General features: G+C 37.5%; 1 protein-coding gene across 3 annotated transcripts; it reads right to left on the reverse strand.

The window, feature by feature from the left end:
• Positions 1-6,643: 6,643 nt before the first annotated feature.
• LOC149065676 (uncharacterized) lies at positions 6,644-23,586 on the reverse strand. 3 transcript variants are annotated; one of them, XM_089254096.1, is made up of 3 exons: positions 23,301-23,580; positions 8,465-8,551; positions 6,644-7,217 (listed from the first exon to the last, which is right to left on the reverse strand). In XM_089254096.1, exon 3 carries the CDS (start codon positions 7,201-7,203, stop codon positions 6,838-6,840), a length of 366 nt encoding a protein of 121 aa, XP_089110222.1. In that variant the 5' UTR covers positions 7,204-7,217; positions 8,465-8,551; positions 23,301-23,580; the 3' UTR covers positions 6,644-6,837. The 3 variants fall into 3 exon arrangements, with proteins under 3 accessions (XP_089110222.1, XP_089110223.1, XP_089110221.1); XM_089254097.1 differs by lacking the exon at positions 8,465-8,551 and adding an exon at positions 17,480-17,571; XM_089254095.1 differs by lacking the exon at positions 8,465-8,551 and having other exon boundaries at positions 23,301-23,586.
• Positions 23,587-24,122: the final 536 nt, after the last annotated feature.

Below are 24,122 nucleotides of genomic sequence, written 5' to 3' on the forward strand. Positions count from 1 at the left end.
TGATATGCAGGATTTTTCTACATGATCAGAAAAAGAGCAAGTATTGTCAAATGATGTCAACTTTTCCTTGAAAAAATCCCAGTTTGTGATGGCTATTTTGCGAGAAAATTTATTTACCCGAAGATTGATGTCGAGACAAATAGGCAGATGATCACTGTCGTAAAGGGAGTCACTGCTGTACCAGTTAATTTTACCCATTAAGTTTGAAGAACAAAAACATAAATCTATTGTGTTCGACGAATTGCTTGAAAAATGAGTGGCACACTTGGGTTGGATCAGACAAACTGGGTTTTGTTGAAGCCACAAAAAAAGATTTCTGCCAGCTGTGTCTGTTCGAGGACTGTTCCAAGAAGAATGGGACGAATTAAAATCACCAACAATGATGAATGGAGATGAGATTTTAGAAAGAATAGTATTCATGACTGTAGGGATTTCGGAAGTGTCAGCCAAATAGGTGTTTGCTATATGAATGTACTTGTTATGGAAATGAATCTTGATAATGATTACTTCAACGCCTTGAAGACAGAATTTATGAATAACGTGTGAAGGGTATGTAGAGCGAACAGCAGTGAGAACACCACCTCTGCCTGAGCTGTTGTCTCGGTCACATCTGTATATTATAAAGTTTGGTAAGTGGAAACGGTCATTACATGTAAGGAATGTCTCCTGGAGACAAAGTACATCATAATCTTTTTGAAAACGAAGAAGGTGTAATCTCTTGTTATTGATGCTGCGCAAGTTCCATTGAAGCACCTTCAATGATGTAAACATACAGAAAATTGAATAATCTTGACTAAAGTAGAAAGAACAAAATCTTGAAAACCATGAATAGCTTATTCAATGAAGTAAAATTGAAAATGAACATATCTGCAAATCTAGCAGTTGAACACAAAAACAGTACCGACTTGTACTGAAATAAGAGAGGGGAAAAAGAAAAAAAAAAAGAAAAAAAAAAAAAAAAATTATCATTGATTATGATGGTTTGAACAGTTTCGCTTTGGTGTGACTGTAGAGGACTCTAGCAATGGCTGCTGTGCAGGAGTATCCTTTGAAAGAGGAACTTGTACTTTATTTTTCTTATGAGGCAGTTCACTGGTGAATGCGGATGCGATCAGCTCACTGTTAAGTGCAGATGACAATAGTGGTACAGCTTCCTTGATGACTTGAGATATCAGATCTGGAACAATTGACTGAATAGCTTCAGTGATCAGTGCATGCATGGAGATTTTCACATCTTCAATTATTTTTTCATGCATTGATTCGATTTCTTTACGGACCAAATTTTGGATATCGATTTTTAAGTCTGTGATAGTTGATGGCACACAATTTATACTTGCTCTGTCAGCAAAAGTTGGCGATTTATCTTGGAAGAATTTGCGAGCTTGATGAATTGGAATCCGCTTGATTGTTTTGTACTTGATTATTTCTGCCTCTTTAATATATGTTGGGCACTTCTTGTCCATGGGATCATGACCTTGAGCGCAGTTTATACATTTAGGAGCATTTGAACATGATTCTGTATCATGATGATCACCACAGGTCCTACAGATAGTGTTCGTAACTGGACAAAATTTAGTACGATGGGTAAATTTGAAGCAACGAGTGCATTGGCTTGGTTTTTCTATAAACTCTTGAGGATGGAAGATTTGGAACCATAATTTGAGATCAGCAGGAATGGAACTGCCCAAGATGGTAATTAACAAAGTATTTGTGGGTATGTTATTTTTCACAAAACGTCTAATGCACAATGGAATCAAACCATTGTCCAGCAGCTCTAACGCCACATCACTCAGCTTTTCGGAACATGGAATATCTCTCAGAAGCAGTTTTGAAGATAATGTATCAGTAAGTAGAGTCGCTCTGACCCGAATATTTCCAATAGAGGACAGCGATAGGGCCTCCAATACAACTTCAGGTGATGTTGAAGTGAGAAGTAGGTCACCATTTCTTGCGAATCGGATTTCATCGATGAGTTTTGCATTCAGGAATTTTTGTTCAAGACACATACGTAATTCCTTGGGCTTTGATTTAGGGATGGTCGTATCTCCAACAATCTTGACGGTGAACTGTAAGTTTGATCCAGATAGATTTTGAATAATGTCCTTGGGGCCGATGTCCGAAACCCAGAGATTATTTTCCGCCGATGTAGAAGGTAAGTCATTCAATGTCTCCATGGGAGAAAACATATTAGAGGATAGAGAATTCAATGATTGATGGTATTCATTGGGAGAGAACAATGCAGTATTAGAAGTATCTACACCTACGTCACTGAAGAAACACCCCAGATACTAACTAGTTGGCCAAAAAGAGCAAAAAAATATTATATATACGTTTGAACACTGAAAAAAAACAACAAAAGCGAAGAATTAAGCGAAACAGAGAAAAAAAAAACCCCTGAAAATTTAGCAAACAGGAAGAAAAAGCCGACCTCAAACGCGTGACGAATAAGCCGCCATTTTTTTCCTGCCCACAAAATCCATACCACCCGTATTTTCCTGCTCTTGTGAATGCCTCACGTTTTTAACCACTTTACGATCAAGGACGTAATGAGTAGGCTGACCATATTTCCTCGAGAGAAATACGGGACATTGAGATTTCAAATACGGGAAAATACGGGACATCGCCAAAAATGACGCCAAAACCGAGCAAAGTTGCCAAATATTAAAATTACGGTAAAATCACAATGGCGGAAATGAAACGTTACTGCAAATTGCAGTGGATTAAAATGAATTTCACGAAAAAAACGTTCACCGCGACAAATGTGGGAGATAAATATTCTCATTTATAGTTGTAATTATCATAATATAGTTTATTAATTGAAAAATAATTTCAATCTTTGACTTCAATAAAGAATAAAAATTCAAGTAAGCGTCGTGTAAAATACGGGAAAAACCGGGACACTTTTGCGAAAAAGTCGGGACGACCAAAAATACAGAAAATACCGGGACTGTCCCGGGAAATACGGGACGTATGGTCACCCTAAAGATAACCAATATGTGTGTGGCGAATTCCTGTGCGATTCATGAAACAAATCTAAATTGAAGAGAAACAGAAATGAATAGTTTTTTTCTTTTTAATGGGAGCTGGAAATTTCGAATTTTTTTCAACTTCAAGTTATCGATCTGCCTGTTTTTCCTTCAAAAATGCTTGATTAGCTGCGGTTCTTCAATGTAATTTATATGGACCCGTAATTAATTTAAAAACATCCTAAACTATATGGATTGATGCAATTGGATAATATAAGACAATACGGAGACATTAATTCTCATTTTCCTGCTTAAGATATAAAAATTTGAAATCAATGTTATTGCATAAATATCCACCTCAAAAGTGGGTCTGGCTCATTATTTTATATATTTAATTTTCTAGGCTTCGTATTTCTAAGCGAGCTCAATATTTCGAAAACCAAAGATTCAATTTTTAAAATTATTGATATGTGGCTGAAAACCCCACTAAATTTCCGCATTTCTACGTTAAAATCGGCAATTTTAACAATGATCTCTATATAGGGATCATCCAGTGTATGTCCCTCAGGAGTGATACTGATGATGATTATGACGTCTATTCGAAAAGCCTTATATTGCATCCAAAGGCCAGTGGAATAAAGTTTCAAACAAGTTCCGTTTCCTTTCTTCTCTCATCACGAAGCTTTTTGTATATATAATAACTCTTATTTCTCTTCGTTTTTTCTACTCCCTGATAGTGATTTTTTTTTCAACATATGTTGTATCTTTCTACTATATACATGTAAAAGAACAGACAGGGTGAGTATGAAAATAGAAATTTACTCTCAACTCTATTATACTGTTTTTTACTCTTTTTTTCATTTGTTTTTCCCAACGTGCGGTTAGGTTAGGACAAGGTTACCATATTTAGCGTCGATTTGTTAGAGATCATCCGAATTTGTTGCCAATCGCTTGTAATTTGTTTTATTTTGAATGAAATCGTGAAGATAATTTTCATTACTTACAAATTAGATTAAGGTAATTATGGCTATTAAATATTCATCTCTTACATTATTTGTTTTCATAAATCCTTAAATGTTTTTTCTTCCGATGAAATGAGTGTTTACTTACCTCGTGTAAACATTCAGCAAAAGTAGAATATCTAATTTTTCCCTATGTATTAGGTGATAAAATCAGGCCTGTGTAACCATTCACTGTCCCGGGGCAATGTGCATTTATTTTGCTCAACTCTTTTAAGCCCCAAGAAAACGTCTGCCCCAGGACAGACATACTAAGGGAGAAGAGACGGAAAATTTTGAGGGAAGCAAAAATACTTTTTCAAACCGAGCACAGCCAACACATTCTGTAGCAGAAAATCTCCGCGCGAAGCTTTGCCATAACTGAAGTCGCCCGTTTCACCTGTAACTATCGCACATAGTAGTCCAACATATGCGAAATCCTCACTTTTTTGCAGTATTTCCAATGACTAGGTGAAATGGACAACCCTTACCCCTAAGTTTAACAGGAGCCCAAAACAATCGAAGACTTAATTTATTCTGAAATTATTTCTTATTAATCGATTAATTTTAAAATAATCTTTCACCAATTCTAAAAAAAAGTTTAATTATTTTTCAATTATTTGGAAGTTATTTTAAGGGGCTTGGTGCATGTGGGCGAATTTTTCAATTGCTATGAAATTTTCTGCGTCTAACAGAGTGTTCAAGTTTTTGTTCTACCTGTGTATTAGACATACTTTAATATAAAAACTGCTTTCGGGCATTTTATACATGCTAATGTTTCCCACTGTCAAAGTTTTTTTGTTAGAGATACGAGAAACATTTTTTCGCACGCCACTGATTCAATTGTCTTGAAACCATGTCTCTCTCTCTCTCTCTCTCAACACACTATGGTATTAAAATACGTAACACGAAAATTTTTTTTAGAAAATTATGAAAAAAATATAGGTAAATTTTGGTGCCACTTTTGGAAAAAGTGGCATGTTAAAATTGGAGAAAAAAAACCCAACAAGTGGACGGCTTTTATATAAAAGAAACCAAGCGCCATTTAATCTCAAAACTGAGAAAAAGCTAGTAATAGCTTCGATTCAGTAAAGCTATCTCTTCAGTTTGATAGTTGGTTCAAGTGCACACAGACGGCATCACAGCCTATATATATGTCACTTTGTTCTATTAAAATTCTAGATAAAAAATCCCCCTCTTTCAATAATTCAGATGTCTCGGTATATCTCAGAAATGGCACTTGGTTCCTTTTATATAAAAGCTGTCCAATTAAATTCCTGAATGCATGCGTTAAATTGCATATAAAATATCCATATTGAGAAAAAATTTTGAGTGCCTAAAAGCGAATAAAAAAATTTTAAATGTTCCTTAAATGGAGACTTTACCCATAGGAAAGCATGAAGAGCCAAGATCGCGGATTGTTATTCTTTATGGTAAATGCCAATCAATCTCAAAAACGATTCACATGAAAAAGTTACTCGTAAATTACTTCCTCTTGAATACTCTTACTCCACATCAATAATTTAATGTAATCCCAAGTTTCTCAAATCAAATACCTCGGTGTCCTAATCTCAGCCGACCTACGTTGGAACAAACATGTTGACTACGTTTACAAAAAGTGTCGAAACAAACTTTTCTTCCTCGCCGCAACTGTAAACACTCCACTCGGGATATCGGACTTCTGTTACCAAACTTATATCTCCCCCGTTCTTTCACCTCCAGTAATATATATAAACTCGAATCAATCCAAAATAAATCCACCCGATTTGCTCACGACTGCTGGTCATCTTGCGTTTCCGTGTCCGAACTTAAAAATACGAACTTCAACTCTTCCCTCTCTCTACTCTTAGTCTCATTAATATTGTTATATAAAATTTTTCATGGTCAATTCAACAGATACTTCTGGTATCTTAGCCAAACCCTTCTACATCTCTAGGAGAGACTCGACCATTCCCTTAAATTAAAACCTATTTTTGCTTCCACTCTGACTGCTTTAAATACAGATTCTTTCCTCATGCCATTGGTGAATGGCACAAACTCCTAAGCTCTATTGTCAAATCTCCCACTATCACATTGTTTGATATTAGACAAACTAATCTTTGTCATTTTCAGTCGTATCCTCTTGTATAGGCCCCAGGGCCAACAATATTGTATGAATAAATCGTGCCGCCTCGTTGGGCATTTGCCTGTTGTGTTGTATAAATGATTTTGTAATAAATTTATTCCAATGAGACTATTAATGGAATAAATAATTTCAATGAAAATCAATGCTGAAATTTCCTTTCACTAAGGACGGGATTACACTGTAAAAGTTTTATAAAAGGGACTTTATCAAACTTGAATCCAGCCAATAAAACTTATAGGTTGCATTCGAGCAAATGCAATCCATAATCTTACTCTGGTTGAATTCTTCAAACTTTATAAAAAGAACTTTTAGAAAACATTTATACTACAAAAATGCAACCAATGAGCATATCGATTATATTCGAGCGAATGTAACCAATAGGCTTATTGGTTGTTTTTTTGCAAGTTTTTTTGAAAGATCCTTTATCAAACTTTTATAGTGTAATCCCAGTCTTAGTGAAGTTCTTTATCTCTCTAATTGTCGGTTTCAAGATGCCAAAGTCCATGAAACAGGAATGTTGATTGCATTGTATAATTTCAATGTAAGTTGCTACAAAAGTATTCAAGTATTTTAATCAGTTTACATATTCCAGACACATCTATTAAGAACTACAGTACAATGAAAAGTCTAAAAAAATGAAAATGAATAACGCTCACTAATGATGTTATTAAATCTTGCATCAAGATTTCTTGATAATTCTGAGTCATTAGTTTTAGTAGTAAACGCGTAATTTTTAGTTTTACATAGTTCATCCACTTCTTCGAGCAGCACGTACTATTGCTTTGATTGCCAGTAACGTACCCGCAGCTTTATCGACGACAGACTTCGCTTTCAGAGATTTGCTGATCAGTTTCTTCGGAATGCCAAGAGGTCCTTTCACAATTCCAAGCACTGCTAGCGGTTTTGCAACAACCTTTTTTACTCCACCTTTAACTATTTTCACGCCTCCAGCAACACCTTGGGCAACAGCTTTTTTATCTTTAGTTTTAATAACGGCTTTAGTTTTCACAAGTTTCTGTACAGCTAATTTTTTCAAGGTGGCTTCGATTTCTTGACATTGCAGAATTTCTAAAAGTATCATCAGTAGAAAGATAGTTGCAGCTTTCTCCCTCATATTTACCAATATTTCTGAAGGAAAAAATATGACAGGTTTTAGTTTGCACAATTTGGAAGATCAACTGAGTCTTTTCAATTTAACAGTGCCATTACAGTTATAAATACAAATAAGGATTGATGCATTTTACGAAATGTAATCGGAGGATATACTAAAAGGAGCTGCACACCTTTTATTTCAGCTTGTATAAAAGCTTTACGAAGCCGATACCACTTCACGTACGCATTTGGGGCTGAAGAAAAACTAGAGCAGCGGTTTCTCAACCTTTTCTGGATCGCGAAACCCTTTCCAGTGTTTAATTTCGATGACGGAGCCCAGTGTTTGACTCGAACTTTTTAGTTTTTAATTTATACGTCGGAATAATTTCGGCCTCGTTTTATTTATCAAATTTACCTATTTATTTTATTTTCTTAGTGGCTGCGGAACCCCTGGGAAGTGCACGCGGAGACCCGGTTGAGAACAGCTGAACTTGAGTTTCTAATTAATATAAAAAAAAAAAAATATAGAAGCATTATTTGATTGATGGATAGGCCTAAAAATAGTTATAATTGGTGTGGTGGTTATTTTTTTGGCTACAGATATTTTTTTTACCAAAATTATCTGTTGTACTTATTAATGAGAAATGACATAACCGAATGAAATCTATTTTATAGCAGCGATTTCCAAGCTGTGTCACAAGATCGCACACCCAAGTCTCAAATTTTCAGGGGCCACAATTTTTCCAAAAGGAACCCTTTACTTTCTCAGCAAATGTTTTGGAAATTTGATTAAAATTTAATTTCTTTTTCCATTAAACTATTAATGATTTTGAAAGGAGGTTTTCAGTTTAAAGCCCCGATATCATTTTTAGTGTTATTGGGTATGGCATTAGCTTATTTCAAAGAGGAAAAGAGTATATCTAGGTCATATTCTTTACCGCTGAAAAAAAGTAGAGCCTTTCTTTCTGCCATTTACAAGGGCTATATTAAAAAAAAAAAAAACATGCTAGGGCATCAAACGAAAAGAGCCAAGCCAAGAGCCAAAGGGGATTTATGGCAGTACCTGTCGTTTTCGACATTAGCTGCCCTCATAACAGGTCCGCTTAGGACAGATGTGAAGTAAGGCAAGGGAGCAGTGTGTGTGTGTATGCGAAAAATGCGTGTAAGTTAGTCAGAAATTGGGAGCACTGTCTAAGTGGGGAACCCACTGTTAATTAATAAATATTAATTAACCAGGAATTTTTAAACTCAACATGTCTGGACGAACTTATTAGTTATATTACTTGTTAATATTTTGGAGGAAAAGCGATCTACTCCTGTGACGTCATCTTCTCTGCGCCATGGTCGCACCTCATTCGTCGGTTGCGTTCCTGTTTTTGGTTGGATGAAAAAAGTCACATGACATACAATTTTATTAAATAAAAATTATTAGTTTGAAGGCGAAGAAAAAGAGGAATAGTATTAGTATTTTTAAAAAGATAAAAATATTCTCCCTCTATTTTTCTTATTTATTTTTCAGAGTCATTTCTGAATAAATTCAGGAATGCCTCGTTTTTTTTAGTTAATATGATTTTTTGGAGAAAATATTTTCGAAAAGATGGGTAAGGGAAATGAAGATAGAAAAATTCCGAAAATTAAAATTCCGGATAATTATGAGCTTTTAATTGCTCTTTAATCGCTCGCTACTACTTCGCAAGCTGCTCTGGCTGTTTCTTAATGAGCAAGATGTTGGCCAGCTTCCTTCGTAAACTCGTGAATCAATGCTCGTTTATCTTTTCGCGAGCTCGTTTTAATAATGTTTGCCATAAATATTTTGGCAAGTTCGAAAATTTCTGTCGCTGGGTTATCACTGGCGCTAGAAGTTTCAGAGTCCGGAATTGAAGCTACTTAGTCAATTTCACGTAGTCCGGGTGTTCTGGCAACTTCCACCGAGGCTTGGGCGATCATATTTCCGGCTTGGCTCGCGGTGGGTTTCGGGCTCGACATACGCCTTGGCTTGTCGTATCTCTGTCGGGGCTGTTCACTAGCCTCGTTGCATCTCCTGGCTGAGTCTTTCGTAGGAAGTCCGTAGAGCGGGACTTCCGATTTTCAGCAATTCCTCGCTGTTTGCCCTGTGCCGTGGTCAAGTCCGTAGTATGTGATCGACCAATCACGTTCGCTTTTTGGGACACTGCGTTTTCTCCCAGAGAAATTTTCCGTTTTCTCTCGTAGAATTTCTTCCAGACGCTCCGGGGGAGAAATGTTGTATTTTCGTACGTTTTCCGGGATTTTTTAAACTCCGCTGGCGCGATACGTTCGCTGGGGATGTTTTCCTGTGGTTTTCGCGTTTTTAACAGTTCATTCTTGTATGCTATGCATCCGCCGAAGTTGCTGGTGTGGCTTTCGCCACAGTTACTGCAGGTTGGCTTGTCTTTTCCTTTGACATTTCCGCACAATTTCTCATCGTGACTTCCCGCGCACACCATGCATTTTTGGGGTCGTTGACACGCGTCTCCTCGATGACCCCAGGACTGGCATCGGAAACATATCGATCGTGGAGCGATTTGGATTTCTCCGATATCTTTCTACCTTGATATCAATTAGAAAGCGTGATTTTGAATCGAGAATGCGCTTCGATTCTGGGTCGTTAGGTAGGTCGACCTTCCATAGGGGTAGAATTTTTCCCTTGGTTCTTTTCCTCTGTGATCGGATCCGTGGCACTGCCAGGGGAGTGAAACCTTCATCCAAGAGTTCATTTTTAACGTCGTCTGCGGGTAGCGCAGCAGTTAGGCCTCTTATGACTACACTAAGAGTGGGGGCATCCGACGTGGACCGCCTCGTAATTTCGGCATCACTTTTTCCTATGAACTCAAGGATGGTCTCGTAATCTTCCGCGGTGTTAAAGTCGATTTTATATTCCTCGCGCACTATTTTGGCTTTCACCGGGGCGCGGCACTTTTGACGTATTTCGCGGGCTATGCTCACCACTGACGGTCAGCTCGAGTGACGATCGTGAAGATGCCGCTGTTATTCCCTTAAAGTGCCGGCTGAACGCTGCCTTTCGCCTTTCCGGAATCGTTTTGCACGGGCGGGTCGTCATCGTCGTTGCTGACACACGATTGGTGTGTTGATGCTGTTACGTCATGGGGGGGGGGCGTCGACATCTTGGATGTCATCGTTATCGGCGTGGCCGTCGGTGCTTTTGTCGATGCCGTCCTGGTCCAACACCTACTAGAGAATTTTCAGTTGGTGTTTTCTAGTGGGTGTTGCCTGGTCTCGTGCTCCTACCGGTTCGTCGTCGGCTGGTCCCGGTGTGGGCGTGGCCTGGTCGACGCTACTTTCACGCGATTCGCTCGCTGGCGCTGGCTTGTGCGAAGGGGCAGGATCTTCGGGAACGGCTGTCTTTGCTACTTGGGCCTTCTCGCCTCTGTTCGCGTACAGTCAAAGCCGCTTGTAAGTTACTCTTAATGCAGCTTTGTGTACAGTAGAGCAAGTTCTTGCAGGGCTTTTTTGGCACTTTTATATTCCTGCGGTGTCATTCTGGAAATTATATTTTCCGGTTTTTCATGCGAATCCACTTTTCCTTGGTTTTCCGGGGATTCTTCCGGGACATTTGGCATGTTGGTCTCTTCCAGGATATCCGCACTCTATCAAACGAAAAGGGACACCACAAAACAAATCGAGTAATTTTTTCCCCCTTGGAAACCTCTCGTTGGAGGTACCAATAGTGAACACAATGTGATCCGGCGGTGCTTCCACTATTGATATTAACCTGTAGCATGGACATCTCTAGATGAGGACTGACCCCGAGCGAGGCAACTTCCACTGCTCTACGGAGTGTTAATTGCATGCCTTCCTGGGAACCTCTGAACTGTTTCCATAAGGAGGCTTGAGAACTTTGATTTCAGATGGTGGTGTTTGAAAATTTCGTTCTCATATTCCGGAGGATGGATATACAATGTGTAAGTTCTGACAATTTTCACACTGAACTTCCGAAAAAAAAAAAAGGTAAGATATGTCCGATTTTTTCCCCTACAATCTAATTACTCATTTAGTACAGTACCGACATTAAAAATTTTGTTTTATGAACAGAGTTCATGCATAAAAAGGTTCAAGAGCACAAAGGTCAGAAAATTTAGGATATAAGCTACGTTGCTTGCAACCCCGGTAGATTCGTTCTGATAAGACAATGTGTATACCTACTATTAAATAAATTATATCTGAGGTTTAGGCTGATTGCAGCTCTTAATATTCGACAACCTATATCAGGGCGCCTTTTGACTTTCGAATTTGAATATTCAGATTGCAATCTTGGATTTTATTTGTGGCAAGAAACTCTTGGTTTTAAACAATAACATTGAAGAACTCATATATAGCGAGTCCCACTTATAGCGTTTTCCAAAAACTCGTCATAAAAACGTTGCAGGCGGGAAAATGCTTTAAACGGGAAGTTTCGATAAGTGTTAGTAAAAGTTAATAAGACTTATATTTTCGTAATCCTAAGCGTGAAAACTTTTTAAGTGGGAACGTAAGCGGAATATACTGTAGTATTTTTACATTTATCTACATTTTCAAATACAGTTCTAACGTGTTTCAGAATGTTTATTTTTGGAATCCCAGTATTTGATTCCTTTACTTCTATTATTTTACATTAAGCAAAAACAGCAATAAAAGATTCGAAAAATGATCAAAGTCATCGAATTACAACATATATTTGATAAAGATGATGAAACGCTTTGAAAGTGTGAGAAATGTATGTCTGTTCATTATTATTCGAGGCACGATGAAGTGCAATTAGGTGGACCACGCTAATTATTATCAATCATTTATAAATTCCGTCAAACTAATTAAAATGCAATTCCCCAACTCAATATATCGTTTGATTACCAGAGCCCGGAAGTTCAGGCAAACTGCCATAAATGACTTTTTTTTGCCTATTTTCAAGCTTTTCTGTAAAAATGCTTTTTTAAACTCTCTGCCATAAATGTCTATTTTGACATAGTTCTAAGTTTATTGGTGCATTTCAAAAGGCCGTAATATGCAAAACTTGGATATTCCGAGCATTGAGAAACAAAAAAATACTTTTTAAAATTTTTTCCAACTCTCAGTATTAATTTTCGTCAGAAAGTTCTCCCTCTTCCAGCTTCATTTAAACGCGAATAAAGTGATCTTAAAGATAGGGAACTTTGTGTTGCCATGAGTTAACTTTACTTTGACCGGACGGTGTTAGCATCGCCCCACACATCCTGCAGCAAGGTCCCAGGCTAGGATCTTTGGCGGGGCTCTTTGTCAGATGCTTCACGATCCCCAAAGTAGTGAATTTATTGCATGAAATAAGAAAAAGGTAAGAATTGGCCCGACTGGAGCCCTGTCAGATCCACCCTTGTGGGTGCAATAGGTGTTAGACGTGGTGTTTTAGATGAACGCAGCCCATGCTAGAAAAGCAGAGGAAAATTATAATTTCTTGCTTCTCCACATGCTTCATATTATGTCTCGTTCAGGCATTGGAACTGCATTGTGTGTATGTGTACACACATATATAGCTGACTAATGACTTCCAAGAGGTCATCAGTTGACGTCATGACTCACCCAAGGCAGAGTAGGACAAGACAGAGCTCTGGGGCATGTTTTGATCAGGAGCGGCTGGTACAAGGGATGCAGTGTCCCCGGGCGGCCGGTTGTACGGGGCGGCAGCCTGGACTTTTGTTTAGACACAAGTTTTTAAATTTTTGTTTTATGATAATTACAAAATACCCCGCACTGTCACTTTTTTGAGCCATACCTTGACAACGAAGATTGAGGAAAACAGACAGAGCCTGAGGCAATATCTCAGAGAAATTAAGTATAAGCTATGTAGGAGGTATTGGCTGTAACACCAGAAACAAGGATGGATATTCTCTCACACAGGGTAAGCTTTGTAAGCTTTTTCATGAAAGTAAGCTTTTGTTATTTAACGTGTGTGTGGCGGAAAAACATGTTTTTGACAAACAGTCTGCACAAAATTGAAAGTTTATTATTTCAAACCATGCAATTAGAATTTCATTAAGAAGTTTTTTACTCTTAAATTTTTCTTAATTATGCAAACAAATTAGCACCCACCTATTTTAATTGAAAAATATGCGCCAAATATTTCTTGTTATGTACGTATATATCGAAAACATTCTTCTTTCATCAACTTTCAATGTTATATTTTCATATTTAAAAAAACATTCATATTTTGTCTTGACTTCTTACTCAAATAAGCAAGATTTACCATTCAGTATTTCGTGTATTTGTATTTCCTATTTATGTTCGGGAGCGACTGCATACAATTTTTTTGGAGGATCCGCAAAATTTTTTTTGCACCGGGACGCGAAATTCCTACGCCCGGCCCTACAAGATCATTCAGGTGTGCAATCACAGCCGGCAGCGATGGGGGGGGGGAGGCAAGGGGGTCTGGTGCTCCGGGCTAGTAGGGGAGCGAATTTCACCCTTTAGCCTCTCCAACATTACAAAGGGGCGTCACAATCCGTGCTCGCCTCGGTAGCGAGTCAAAATCGGACGGGACATATGCGGACAACATGGAAATAGGGTCAAAATCGGACAAATTTTGCTGCGCCCTCGATGTTCGCGCTGTATCTCCCATTTGTTTCTCCAACCTGTTAAATGGTGACAAAATGGAAACAAGAAACCGGGTCAAATCGGACAAATTTTGCCGAGCCGGCGATGTTGACGGTTTATCCCTAATTTTTCCACCAAGCTGCTAAGTGGCGATTTTCTCTTTGATGGACATTATAAAGATATGCAGAGAAACTTTTGATGAAATTTGAACAATGAAAGACGTGAGTCGTCTACCAGTCGCCAGAACAAGTTAAAAAAACCCGACCTCTCCTTGAACCCCTGAGAAGTGATGGATTGCTACACGTAAAAAAAAAAACGCCGACATAACCAACACTATAATAATATATAGCTTCAGTAGAACTATTGTCATTATTATTACTGGGCCCGGTGCGGAGGTGATCATAAGTCCTAATCCCGAGGGATTTCTATCCTAGGAAGGGTCTCTACAACTAATCTCGCCTGAGTATTATCAGCACAGTGCGTGGACTACGGCATTGTCAAACCAAAGGAAGTTGATTGTTTAATAAGAGGGAAAATTAGTAAAATCATACATAAATTAATTAGCACTTATACGATCATATACATAAACGATATCGATTGATCGTACATGCAAGATATATCGTGGGAAAAGAAAAATAACTACATCAACTGAACTAAATTTAATCAATAAAATATCACGGCAACTCACAGATGCCACACGTGGATAGAAATATGATAATATAGAAAACATGTGAACTAGTTCGACAGAAACATTTAAAAAAAAATTTGATTCTAATGAAGTGAGATCTAAAACTGCACACACACAATTCCGATTACAGTCAATCCCGTTTTTAACGTTCCCGCTTAGTACAGTGGATCCCGCTTATAACATTTTTTCAAAAAACCTGTCACAAAAACATTGTAAGCGGGGAAATGCTTTGAATGGAAAATCTTAGAGCGAATTAGTGAGTTGGAAACACCAGAATAAGTCGTACTAAGCGGGAAAACTATAAGCAGGATCGACTGTAATTCTCATTAAGATTTCCCATTCAAAGCGGTTCTCAATTACAACGTTTTCCATGACAGTTTTTTGGAAAACGTTATAAGCGGGATCCACTGTATTATTTAATATTTATGCATTTGCATATAATAGGTGGTCTATTAAAAAATCTGAGTTGAGCATAATGAATCGAAATGATAGATACCATGCCATACTTAATGAATTCAGAATTGAAATTCTATAAGTGTCTTAAGGATGGGACTAATAGTGATTTGAGCGAATAACCGAATACTCGGCGGCCCGAATATCTATTTTCTTAAAATTCAACACAATCATAAATAAAATTGGTGTTTTTAATTGAAAATAAAATTATTTGTAATTTCAAATGATTGACATTGAATTTTAGTTAGTTATACTATTTATTATTTAAATAAATATTGAAAAACTAGTAATTGAAAAATTTTTATTGCCAAGATAATGACAATCAAATTTAACGATGATGTATTGTATTTCAATGTTACTTATGGCATCAATTTTCTTTTCAACACTCGTTACCAGTTTTACGTCTTTAATCAAGAAAATGTCTCAGCCATTATTTACTCCCAACTATAGTAATGTATCATAAAATTTAAGACTTATTTTTCCTCTCCAGATGTTCTTTGTCTCATTCAGGAGCTCAATACGTATCTGGTCTAGGTACAACCATCAGTTAGTGGAACTTGCATAATTCATGCTCGCTTCCACCTTATTGAAGAAAAAAATAAGCGTGACTATACGTCCCACGTTTAAATAAACTTACCCGTTTTGTGGTCCAGGATTTTTTATTGTTCTTGATTATGCTTGATAACTTCATCCACATTGCAGCTCTTATTGATGAACCCATCATTAGTTACACTTGTCCGAAAATGGGTAAAGAGCACGAATAACTACATTTACTAAGAAATTTATTTCAAATGCTCCAGAGGAGTATGGACTGAAGGAGGAGGCAGGACAAGTGAGAAGCCAAATTTTTCCTTTGCTTATATTCAATCGTTCGAGAAAAATTACTGGGGTTCGAAAATTACTTCGAAAATCTGGGGTGAATGGCACCGAGACTACCTCAAATTACCAAGGACTAAGATCAGGAGTTTCGGAAGTGTTTCGAACCAGTAGGTACTCATCTTTGTTTTAAACAAATAAATTTGCTTTCTGATCGATTCTGCAGGTGTCGGATGCATGCCAAAAATTACCATGGGTGCTCAGCACCCACAGTACCGACTCGGATTATCCGAAAAACGATAGAAAACGACTCTCGAGAGGAGGGGGGGGGGGCTATACTGATTTAAGGGTGAATATAATAAAAAATGTTAAGAAAATACTAGGTTTATCCTGAGTCACAAAGCTGAAGCCCCATCCGCGTTTTACTTGTGTAGCGGCATTTGAAACATGAGCAGTTAACGGCCATAAGGAACTTACTTCCATTTGATGACATACTGTATAATATAATTACATTAAAACAATTATTTTTCTAGTTTCTCTTCTTTTGGACCTGCCTATTCAGACCCAATCTCCCCTGCTTTGTTATTAATTCAATAACTTAATTCGTTACAGATTAGGACTGCGAAGACCCATGACATCTTTATAAGGGAAACTAGCATTCATATATCTGGAAACCATGTCATAGTTTTTTTTGTTTGATGGCACAGTAAATTAACTATAAAGATGCTTGTGAAAAATTTTAGCTAATCATTATAGGTACACGGAAGACCCCAGTTCAGTAGAAGACTCCTTCTGTTCCAGTCCAGTTCAAACGGGAACTAAGTACATTGTGTGTGCAGCGAATTCCATTCAGTAGTGTACGGAAGATTTTCTCATGAGTGCGGGGGGGGGGGGGGGGGGGTTAACTTTTTCTTCGTCGAAGGAGAATGATAGTTAATCTACAAAATAGGGTGGATAGATCTGTTAGTTTTACATCACAGTCTCGGTTTTTGTCCAATTCGGATCCCGCTTATAACGTTTTTGAAAAAAAGTCATAAAGAACTTTGAATAAACTGAAAACGAATTCCCTCAGAGAGAGACAGTGAGACTGGGGCAGAGACAGGGAATGTCTAATTTCGCTAGAAGTGTTAAAATATCCTCTATAACACTGCTCAAAACAAAAACCTGTTTACCAAAGAAACTTCAACGGTTTTAGGGTAAAGGTTTTAGTGGGCTACTGATTCCAAAACTGGTGTTAGTTTTGACGAAATGACTAGTTTCGAGATAATACATATTCTCAACATTCCAATGCAGTCTGTAGTCACTATTTTTTGCGGCAGATTTTTACTTTTATATTTTTTTATTTATTTTCCAAACTTATTCTCAGTATTATTGCATTCATATCATTATGGAAGCGTAATTTTCATATTTACGGAATAAATGCAATAAAAAGGGAAATTAGCCAATGTAGATGAATAAATACAAAAATTTTGATTTTTATAACTTTTCCACAAAATTTCGAAGATTTGCAATTTTAAGCGAAAATAAGTTGCGATTTTGCTGAGCAAAATGCTTTTGAATTCTAACTCGTGAATAAGAGTTCAGTTGCCTTCCGTTTCTTAGTTCTGTCCGAAAATTAGGTTCGGTTAGTTAATTAGGCTCCCTCGAGTTGCGAATAATTTTGGTTTATTTGTTGTATCAAATAATCATTATCATATTTATATAATTGAAACATGGCCATCTTAAATTTTTTTTACAACAATACATTAACTTTTTATATTACCACATATGCGAGACTCCTTCAAGAGCGGGGTCCCCCTGTGGCGGCATCTGTCACACTCCCCTGAGGGCGACTCTGGTTAATTTGATCTAAAACTGAATATGTTTAATAAATAGTCATGGCTATTTGCAGTGCATTTATGATGAAAAAAACGATCAAAATAACATGGGGTTCCAGAGCCCTGTCTGCTCCTACCCAGCCTTGCATGAGCCATAACGCCAATTCATGACTTCTTAGGACAGTCATCGGTCCAGAAATATTATGTGAAGCATGTGGAGAAACAACAAAAATTTCTAATTTCGTCTGCTTTTCTAACACGGGCTTCGTTCATGTGAAACAGACTCATTCACGTTCTAATGCCATACGGTCAAAGCAAAGTTAATGCGTGACAACACCAATCTTTCAGATTACTTGTTTGCGTCTAAATGGAGCTTGAAAAGGGGGGGGGGGGGGAAGACTTTCTGATAACAAAATACGGAGAGTTGGAAAATTTTAAAAAGCACTTCTTTTGAAGATCTCCATGCTCAAAATAACCAAGTTTTACAGATTATGGCCTCTGCAATTCACTAATAAACTTAAAACTATGTTAAAATAGGCATTTGTGGCACGAAAATCTCAGAAAAAGCATTTTTACCAAATTTTGAAAATAGGCAAAAAGGCACTTATGACATTTTGCCTGAACTTCCGGGCTCTAATTATTACCTTCATATCATTAAGGAAGCGTAATTTTCGTATTTACGAAATAAATGCGCTAAAAGCGAAATTGGCCAATGTAGACGAATAAATGCGAAAATTTTTATTTTCACAACGTTTCCTCAAAATTTATGAGATTTACAATTTCTAAAGCAAAAATAGGTCGCGATTTTGCTGAACGGAATTCAAAAAGAACTCTGCTCAGCAAAATCGCAACTCGTGAAATAAGAGTTCAGGCGACTTCCGTTTCCGAGTTGTCCGAAAATTATGGATCTTTATCGACAATTTAGAAGGATCAAACTATATATATCCATTCGCATACGTTTTGTGCAGTTAGTTCATTTTCCTCATGAATGCCAAAGTCAGCCATTTTTTGCGAAAAGAGAAAAAGTTTGACTAAATGAGAATGATGAAATTGATGAAGAGCACAATATTATGCTGAAGACAGCAGCAGATGAGTTTAAATAAATTTATTTTACACTTGCCATTCGACGCAACAAATCAACCCCTGTAGCATTTAGTGATGTAAAGCTGGAGTATATCTGAAACCGGGACAACACATATCAACTATGAACCCAAATTTAGTGCATTGAGGAGCTTCCCCAAAACAATATTTTTCGCAACGGTGTGCCTTGGTATGAAGTCATTGATAGATAGAATCATAAAATTAATTTCAGTAGTCATCCAAGAGATTTCTGTTGATGGTCATGCACATTTAAAATTCAATGAAATTATACTACCTACTTGAATTTTGCAAAGGCAGTTATTCAAAGTCCTCGTAGTGCCGCTAATAGAGAGGATGCCGACACAATCAACCCTCGGTTTACGAAAATTCGGTGTATCAACAAAAATGGATTCGGTTTACGAACTTGTCTTGGGTTATGAACACGCAAGGTGGAAAATATTAGACTAAATTCGAAAGGATAATGGAGAAATAGATGTCTACCGACGCATTTCGGTTTTTTTAAAGTGCTTTCCTCCGAATTAGAGTCCTTTTATCCAGGTCATGGATCAGCTTGTCATTTCAAACTTTGAGAGCGTTTACATCAAAGAAATTTTTTGAAAATGTTTTGGTACAATATCTGACACAATCAATATTCCATGATTTTTAGAATCATCATTTCAATGTCCTACATTGCTCACAGTTCTTATTGATGAAGCTTGACAGCAAGTCAGTCACACACACTCTCTCGGAACCATGAATTCGGTTAGCAATATATTGTGGCTAGATTGCTTTGCAGGCAGAAATTTCGAGGGCTTTGACACCGAGATTAATAGATGAAATCGGGGCCGCAACTAGATGCTTATTCACCCAGGGCAAGCGCGTATTTCGACGCCCTCTTGTAATGTTGAAGTTTCAGAATGAAATTTGCGCCCCCTCGGGTCCAGCGCCCGGGGCACAAAACCCGCCTGCTCCCCCTAGTTGCGGCCCTGGATGAAATTAATGAAACTAGACATGGGTCCGGCTCTGTCCTGGTATAGGATATAAGCCCGTTTTCTAGTATGGTTGGAATTTAATCTCTAGGAAAAGGTGTAAAAGCGTTCAAGTGTAGTATATATATGAGAGATTTCAAATACAAGGACCACAACAAGCAAATTGCCCAACGAGGTGGCTGAAAAAAATTTGCCCATAAAAAATATGGACATCTGTATAACCAATTGGTTTCACGTTATGCACTTGAGCGTAAAAAAAGTGTAAAAATTGACACTATAGAAATCTTCATGGTCCCAGGAACGAATTGATCTATTTTACATGAATTTCTATGGGGAAAAGTATTTCGGTTTGCGAACAATCCGGTTTACGAACGGACCCCAGGAACGAATTAAGTTTGTAAACCGAGAGTCGACTAATATAATTTAGGCCGGTATTACACTATAAAAGTTTGATAAAAAAAGTCCTTTTATAAAACTTGAAAAATGCTGCCAATAAGGTCACCGGTTGCATTTTCTAGAATGTAGCCAATAATGGTTAGATTTTTCAAGCTTTATAAAAAGAGATTTTATCAAACTTTTATAGTGTAATACCGGCCTTAGTACCTACAACGCCATTATTATTTAAAGAGGGAAGTATGTACTATTAAAGAAGAATATAGAGACTACTGAAATATTAGCTTTTAATCAAGTACTTTAATACTTCGCTTCATAATGAAGGGAAAATATATCGTTAGTTTTGTTCATTTTTGCGAATAAATGCGAAATCTAATTTAGAAAATTTGATTTTTTGCGAAATTTCACATTTTCAAAATTTACGTATCTCTAATCAGACGTCAGTGGTCTTTATGTGTATTGATCTTGGGCGGATGAACTTCTTACTGGGACTTCTTTACAAAGAAAATATCAGAGAGCCAGCAGTTCATAGACAAAATAAGTCTCAACACTTCATATAAAAACACTGCTAAGTGAAGCAATTCAATAAGACACTCAATAACGAGTGGTTCCATTGGTAAAACATTTCCTGGACTGACAAGGAAAAAATGAAAAGCTGTGAGCAGGGATTTTCAAAAATGTTTTGTGCACTAAGAATTTAATCATTTTCCGATTTAGAGTAATCTCATGCTTTCGTTCTGCCTTTTTACTTTTGAAAAAGTTCCTCTCCGGCAAGCGTTTTCAAGCGGATAAAGATTTATATATTTATTCCAAGCCGGAAAAAACCGTCAAAGAATTGTAACCTGATGTAAGTAGGATGATCAAACACTACTTTGACACAGTCATGGCCCCCCCCTCACAAGGCTAGCCGAGGCAATTCTCATAATTTTTTGCTTTTTCCCGCTATGCATGAACTATAGATAGGCCCCGTGAAAAAACTGACCAGGGGGTTCGCGAAAGATCCCAACCTTAGGGGCCTTATCCTGGATGTGGGGCCATGGACACAGTCATGGGTCTTAAAACTGAGCCTCACGATTTGTCAGAAACAATGGAAATTATGTGAAAAAGTAGCTGAAGAAATACAGGGAACTCTCGATAACTGACACCCTTGGGGCCAAAAATTTTGTCCCGTAACGGGAAAATGTCCGTTAAAGATAGTAAAATACATTGAATACTGTTGATGTAATTCAAAAAAGTGAAGTGTTCATTAACGGGAGGTGTCCGCTTGCGGGGAGTACCGGTTATTGAAGGTACTGTATACATACATGGCTCCCACATCTTTGATCCTCGCCCCCTTAAGGCCAGAATCACACTATAAGTGTTTTGTAAAAGTGCTTTTATAAAATTTAATACAACCAATATAGATCGGTTGCATTTCCTCGAATGTAATAGATCAGCTTATTGGTTGTATTTTTAAGTTTTATAAAAAGCACTTTCACAGTGTAATCCCGGCCTTAAAAAATGCAGCCAATAGCACTACCGGTTGCATTTGCGCGAATGTTACCGGTACGATTATTGGTTGCATCTCTCAAGTTCTATAAAATAACTTTTATCAAACTTAAAATCCTGGCCCAAGATAGGTTGAGATCTTTGACGGGGCAATCGATAGTGAATTTATAGTGTAAAAATAACAAAAGTAATAAGACTTGTCTCAGGCCCTACCCTTGTGAGGGCCATGACTACTGTATCAGAGAAAACTGAACACATTGAGGGTATTCTTTAACTCTTGTAACTTTATCCGGAGGGAGGGAGGGGGGGGGGAAATCAGTGGTTTCCAATCAGCACTTACCCACCATCTTCTAGGCCTACAATGTGTTGACTTACCCCAGGACTCTTGTCAAACAATGTGGGAAACAAAGAGGCCTCGTCTATGAAACTTAGATTTAATTTTTATTTTTTAATCATTAAAAAAAAAAATTATGTAGTTAATTTGAATAAAAACAAACTGAAAAGAGAATAAAATTTCTTTAGAAAAATCAGTGAATTTAAAGTACTTTCAATGAATGCAAAATTTTATGTTTGTGCCTAAACAGAAAAAAATCGCCAGTCACACACACACACACACACACACGATTTCGCTCCCCCCATCGGAAAAAACCTGGCTACGCCACTGCCAAGGATGAAACGACACTATTTTGCTAAGAGCACGAACCGGGACAAAATACCGAACATCCACGGCTCCAACACCACTGGGCATGACAGATCCGTAGACACGATTATGAAAGCACGAAAATTAACTAACAGAAAATGGTAACTGATATAGATATTGAATAATTTTTCTTACCATATCAGCCAGGACCAAAAAGGGGAGGGGGAGATAGGAGGGTTTTGCCCCCGACTGATCAAGCATGTAGTAGCGGCCCTAGCAGTTCCTAACCTTTTTTACTTGTGGAGCACTAAGAATCAATTTGTATGACGGAGCCCCTTAAAAAAAATAAAAAAAAGCCTCATTATTTATTCACTAAATTTACTGATTTATTTCATTGTCCCGGAGTGGTCATCGAGCCCATCGAAAGTGTACACGGACCCCCCGATTGAAAACCACTGATCCAGATTGTGTATGATCAACCCATTCGATGCGGGACAAATATGGCCCTTGGAGCCACGCGGTGTGTTTGGAGAATTGATAATGAAAAATGTGAATATTTGAGCGGTGAACGCGATAATAAAATTAGAAAGTCTAGAGAATATATTTTCAGAACTGCAAATTACAAATGTTACCAATTCTCAGAACTGCAGATCACAAATGTTACCAATTCTCAGAACATCAGTTACATTCTATAGATAGGGTCTCATCTTGTTAAATTGCGGTTTGTACTTTAGATACCAACAAGCCTCCGATAAATACTATAGCAAGTCTAGAGGCGATCGGTTCCACGGAAAATGATTATCCTGATTGGCGTTTAAAATCTTTATAATGTTATTCACAATTAAAATTCTGCACCTATTGATTTTATTGTGGCTCGCTATCCACCTGTGACCAAGATCACGACCAGCTGGCAAATCACGTAGGTGATCTGTGCGCTTTAATAAGTGGATAACTTCTAAGTTAATCCGTTGAAAGTACGTATTAAAATTCAAAACAAAGGACGCGGCTTCTGGACACGATAGAGAATATTTAATTGGTGCTAATAGCAAAGCATAATCAATTAAATACCAAATTAAACTACCTATTCATACAGTGCGAGAAAATATTACACAATAAACACCATACGTAGATATAAAATGTAAATTATAGTTACAGAATGTGCGAGTCAAATCTTACCGAAATACGACGCATTCAATACGAGAAAGATCACTATATTCGCGCACGTGCTCAAATCTATTATTATCAGCTAAGCCACCGAAGTTAATATCATTCAGTTTCAAATGTGGCTACCAGAGTTATGCCAATTTCTCTGAAAATAAACTTTTTAAGGGTACAGCGCCCTCTTTCTTGACATCATAAAGGCTCATTCACACAGGTTAAGTTATATAGCAGGCACGACTGAATTTTAAATTAATTTCAAGTGGATTCAAACGTGTGAGCAGTACAACTTTGGAGTGGTTACGTTGACGAGTAGAATAGAAAATCCCGTCTTTTTTTTTTTATTTAAGAAGCATTATGTGTATGCTAAGGGAGCATGGTTTCGCAAACGTCATTCTTGACGTGTTATTTTGTTTATTTCTCTCGGCTAAGGCACCTATAAAGAAAAAGCGGGAATCGTAATTTATTTTTGAGATAGTAACAGGTTTGTCACTCTTAGAGCTTCTTGAAATAGCAGGCTTATTCATCTTTGAGCAAAAGTGACATCTTTATTATCGCTATAACCAATCGCTGTTCTCCATTCTGCGCAAACCTGTTCTTTGCTCAGAGATGGACTACAAGTCTACTGTCTTCTATACGTGTCTGGTTTTCATGTCTTTTTCTAGGTGCCACTCCGATTGATGTTTCGGAAATAGTTAAAAGGAAGCGGAATAGGGAGCAGTGAATGGCTATAGTGATGATACCGACGTCAAATTTTTGATTAAAGACGGCTCATAGGTCTTTGGTAGGTTTGGTTTTCATCTTGGAGAGGCAAAACCATTTTTTTTTGTTCAAAGTTAC

The sequence above is a fragment of the Pholcus phalangioides genome, unplaced genomic scaffold (assembly GCF_987345545.1).
Source record: "Pholcus phalangioides strain wild (caught in Gottingen) unplaced genomic scaffold, Ppha-v1.0 ptg000039l_1, whole genome shotgun sequence".
Lineage (NCBI taxonomy): Eukaryota > Metazoa > Arthropoda > Arachnida > Araneae > Pholcidae > Pholcus > Pholcus phalangioides.

Coding starts and splice junctions, on each gene's coding strand:
- LOC149065676 (XM_089254095.1), bottom strand. CDS start 7,203: ATGAGGGAGAAAGCTGCAACTATCTTTCTACTGATGATACTTTTAGAA.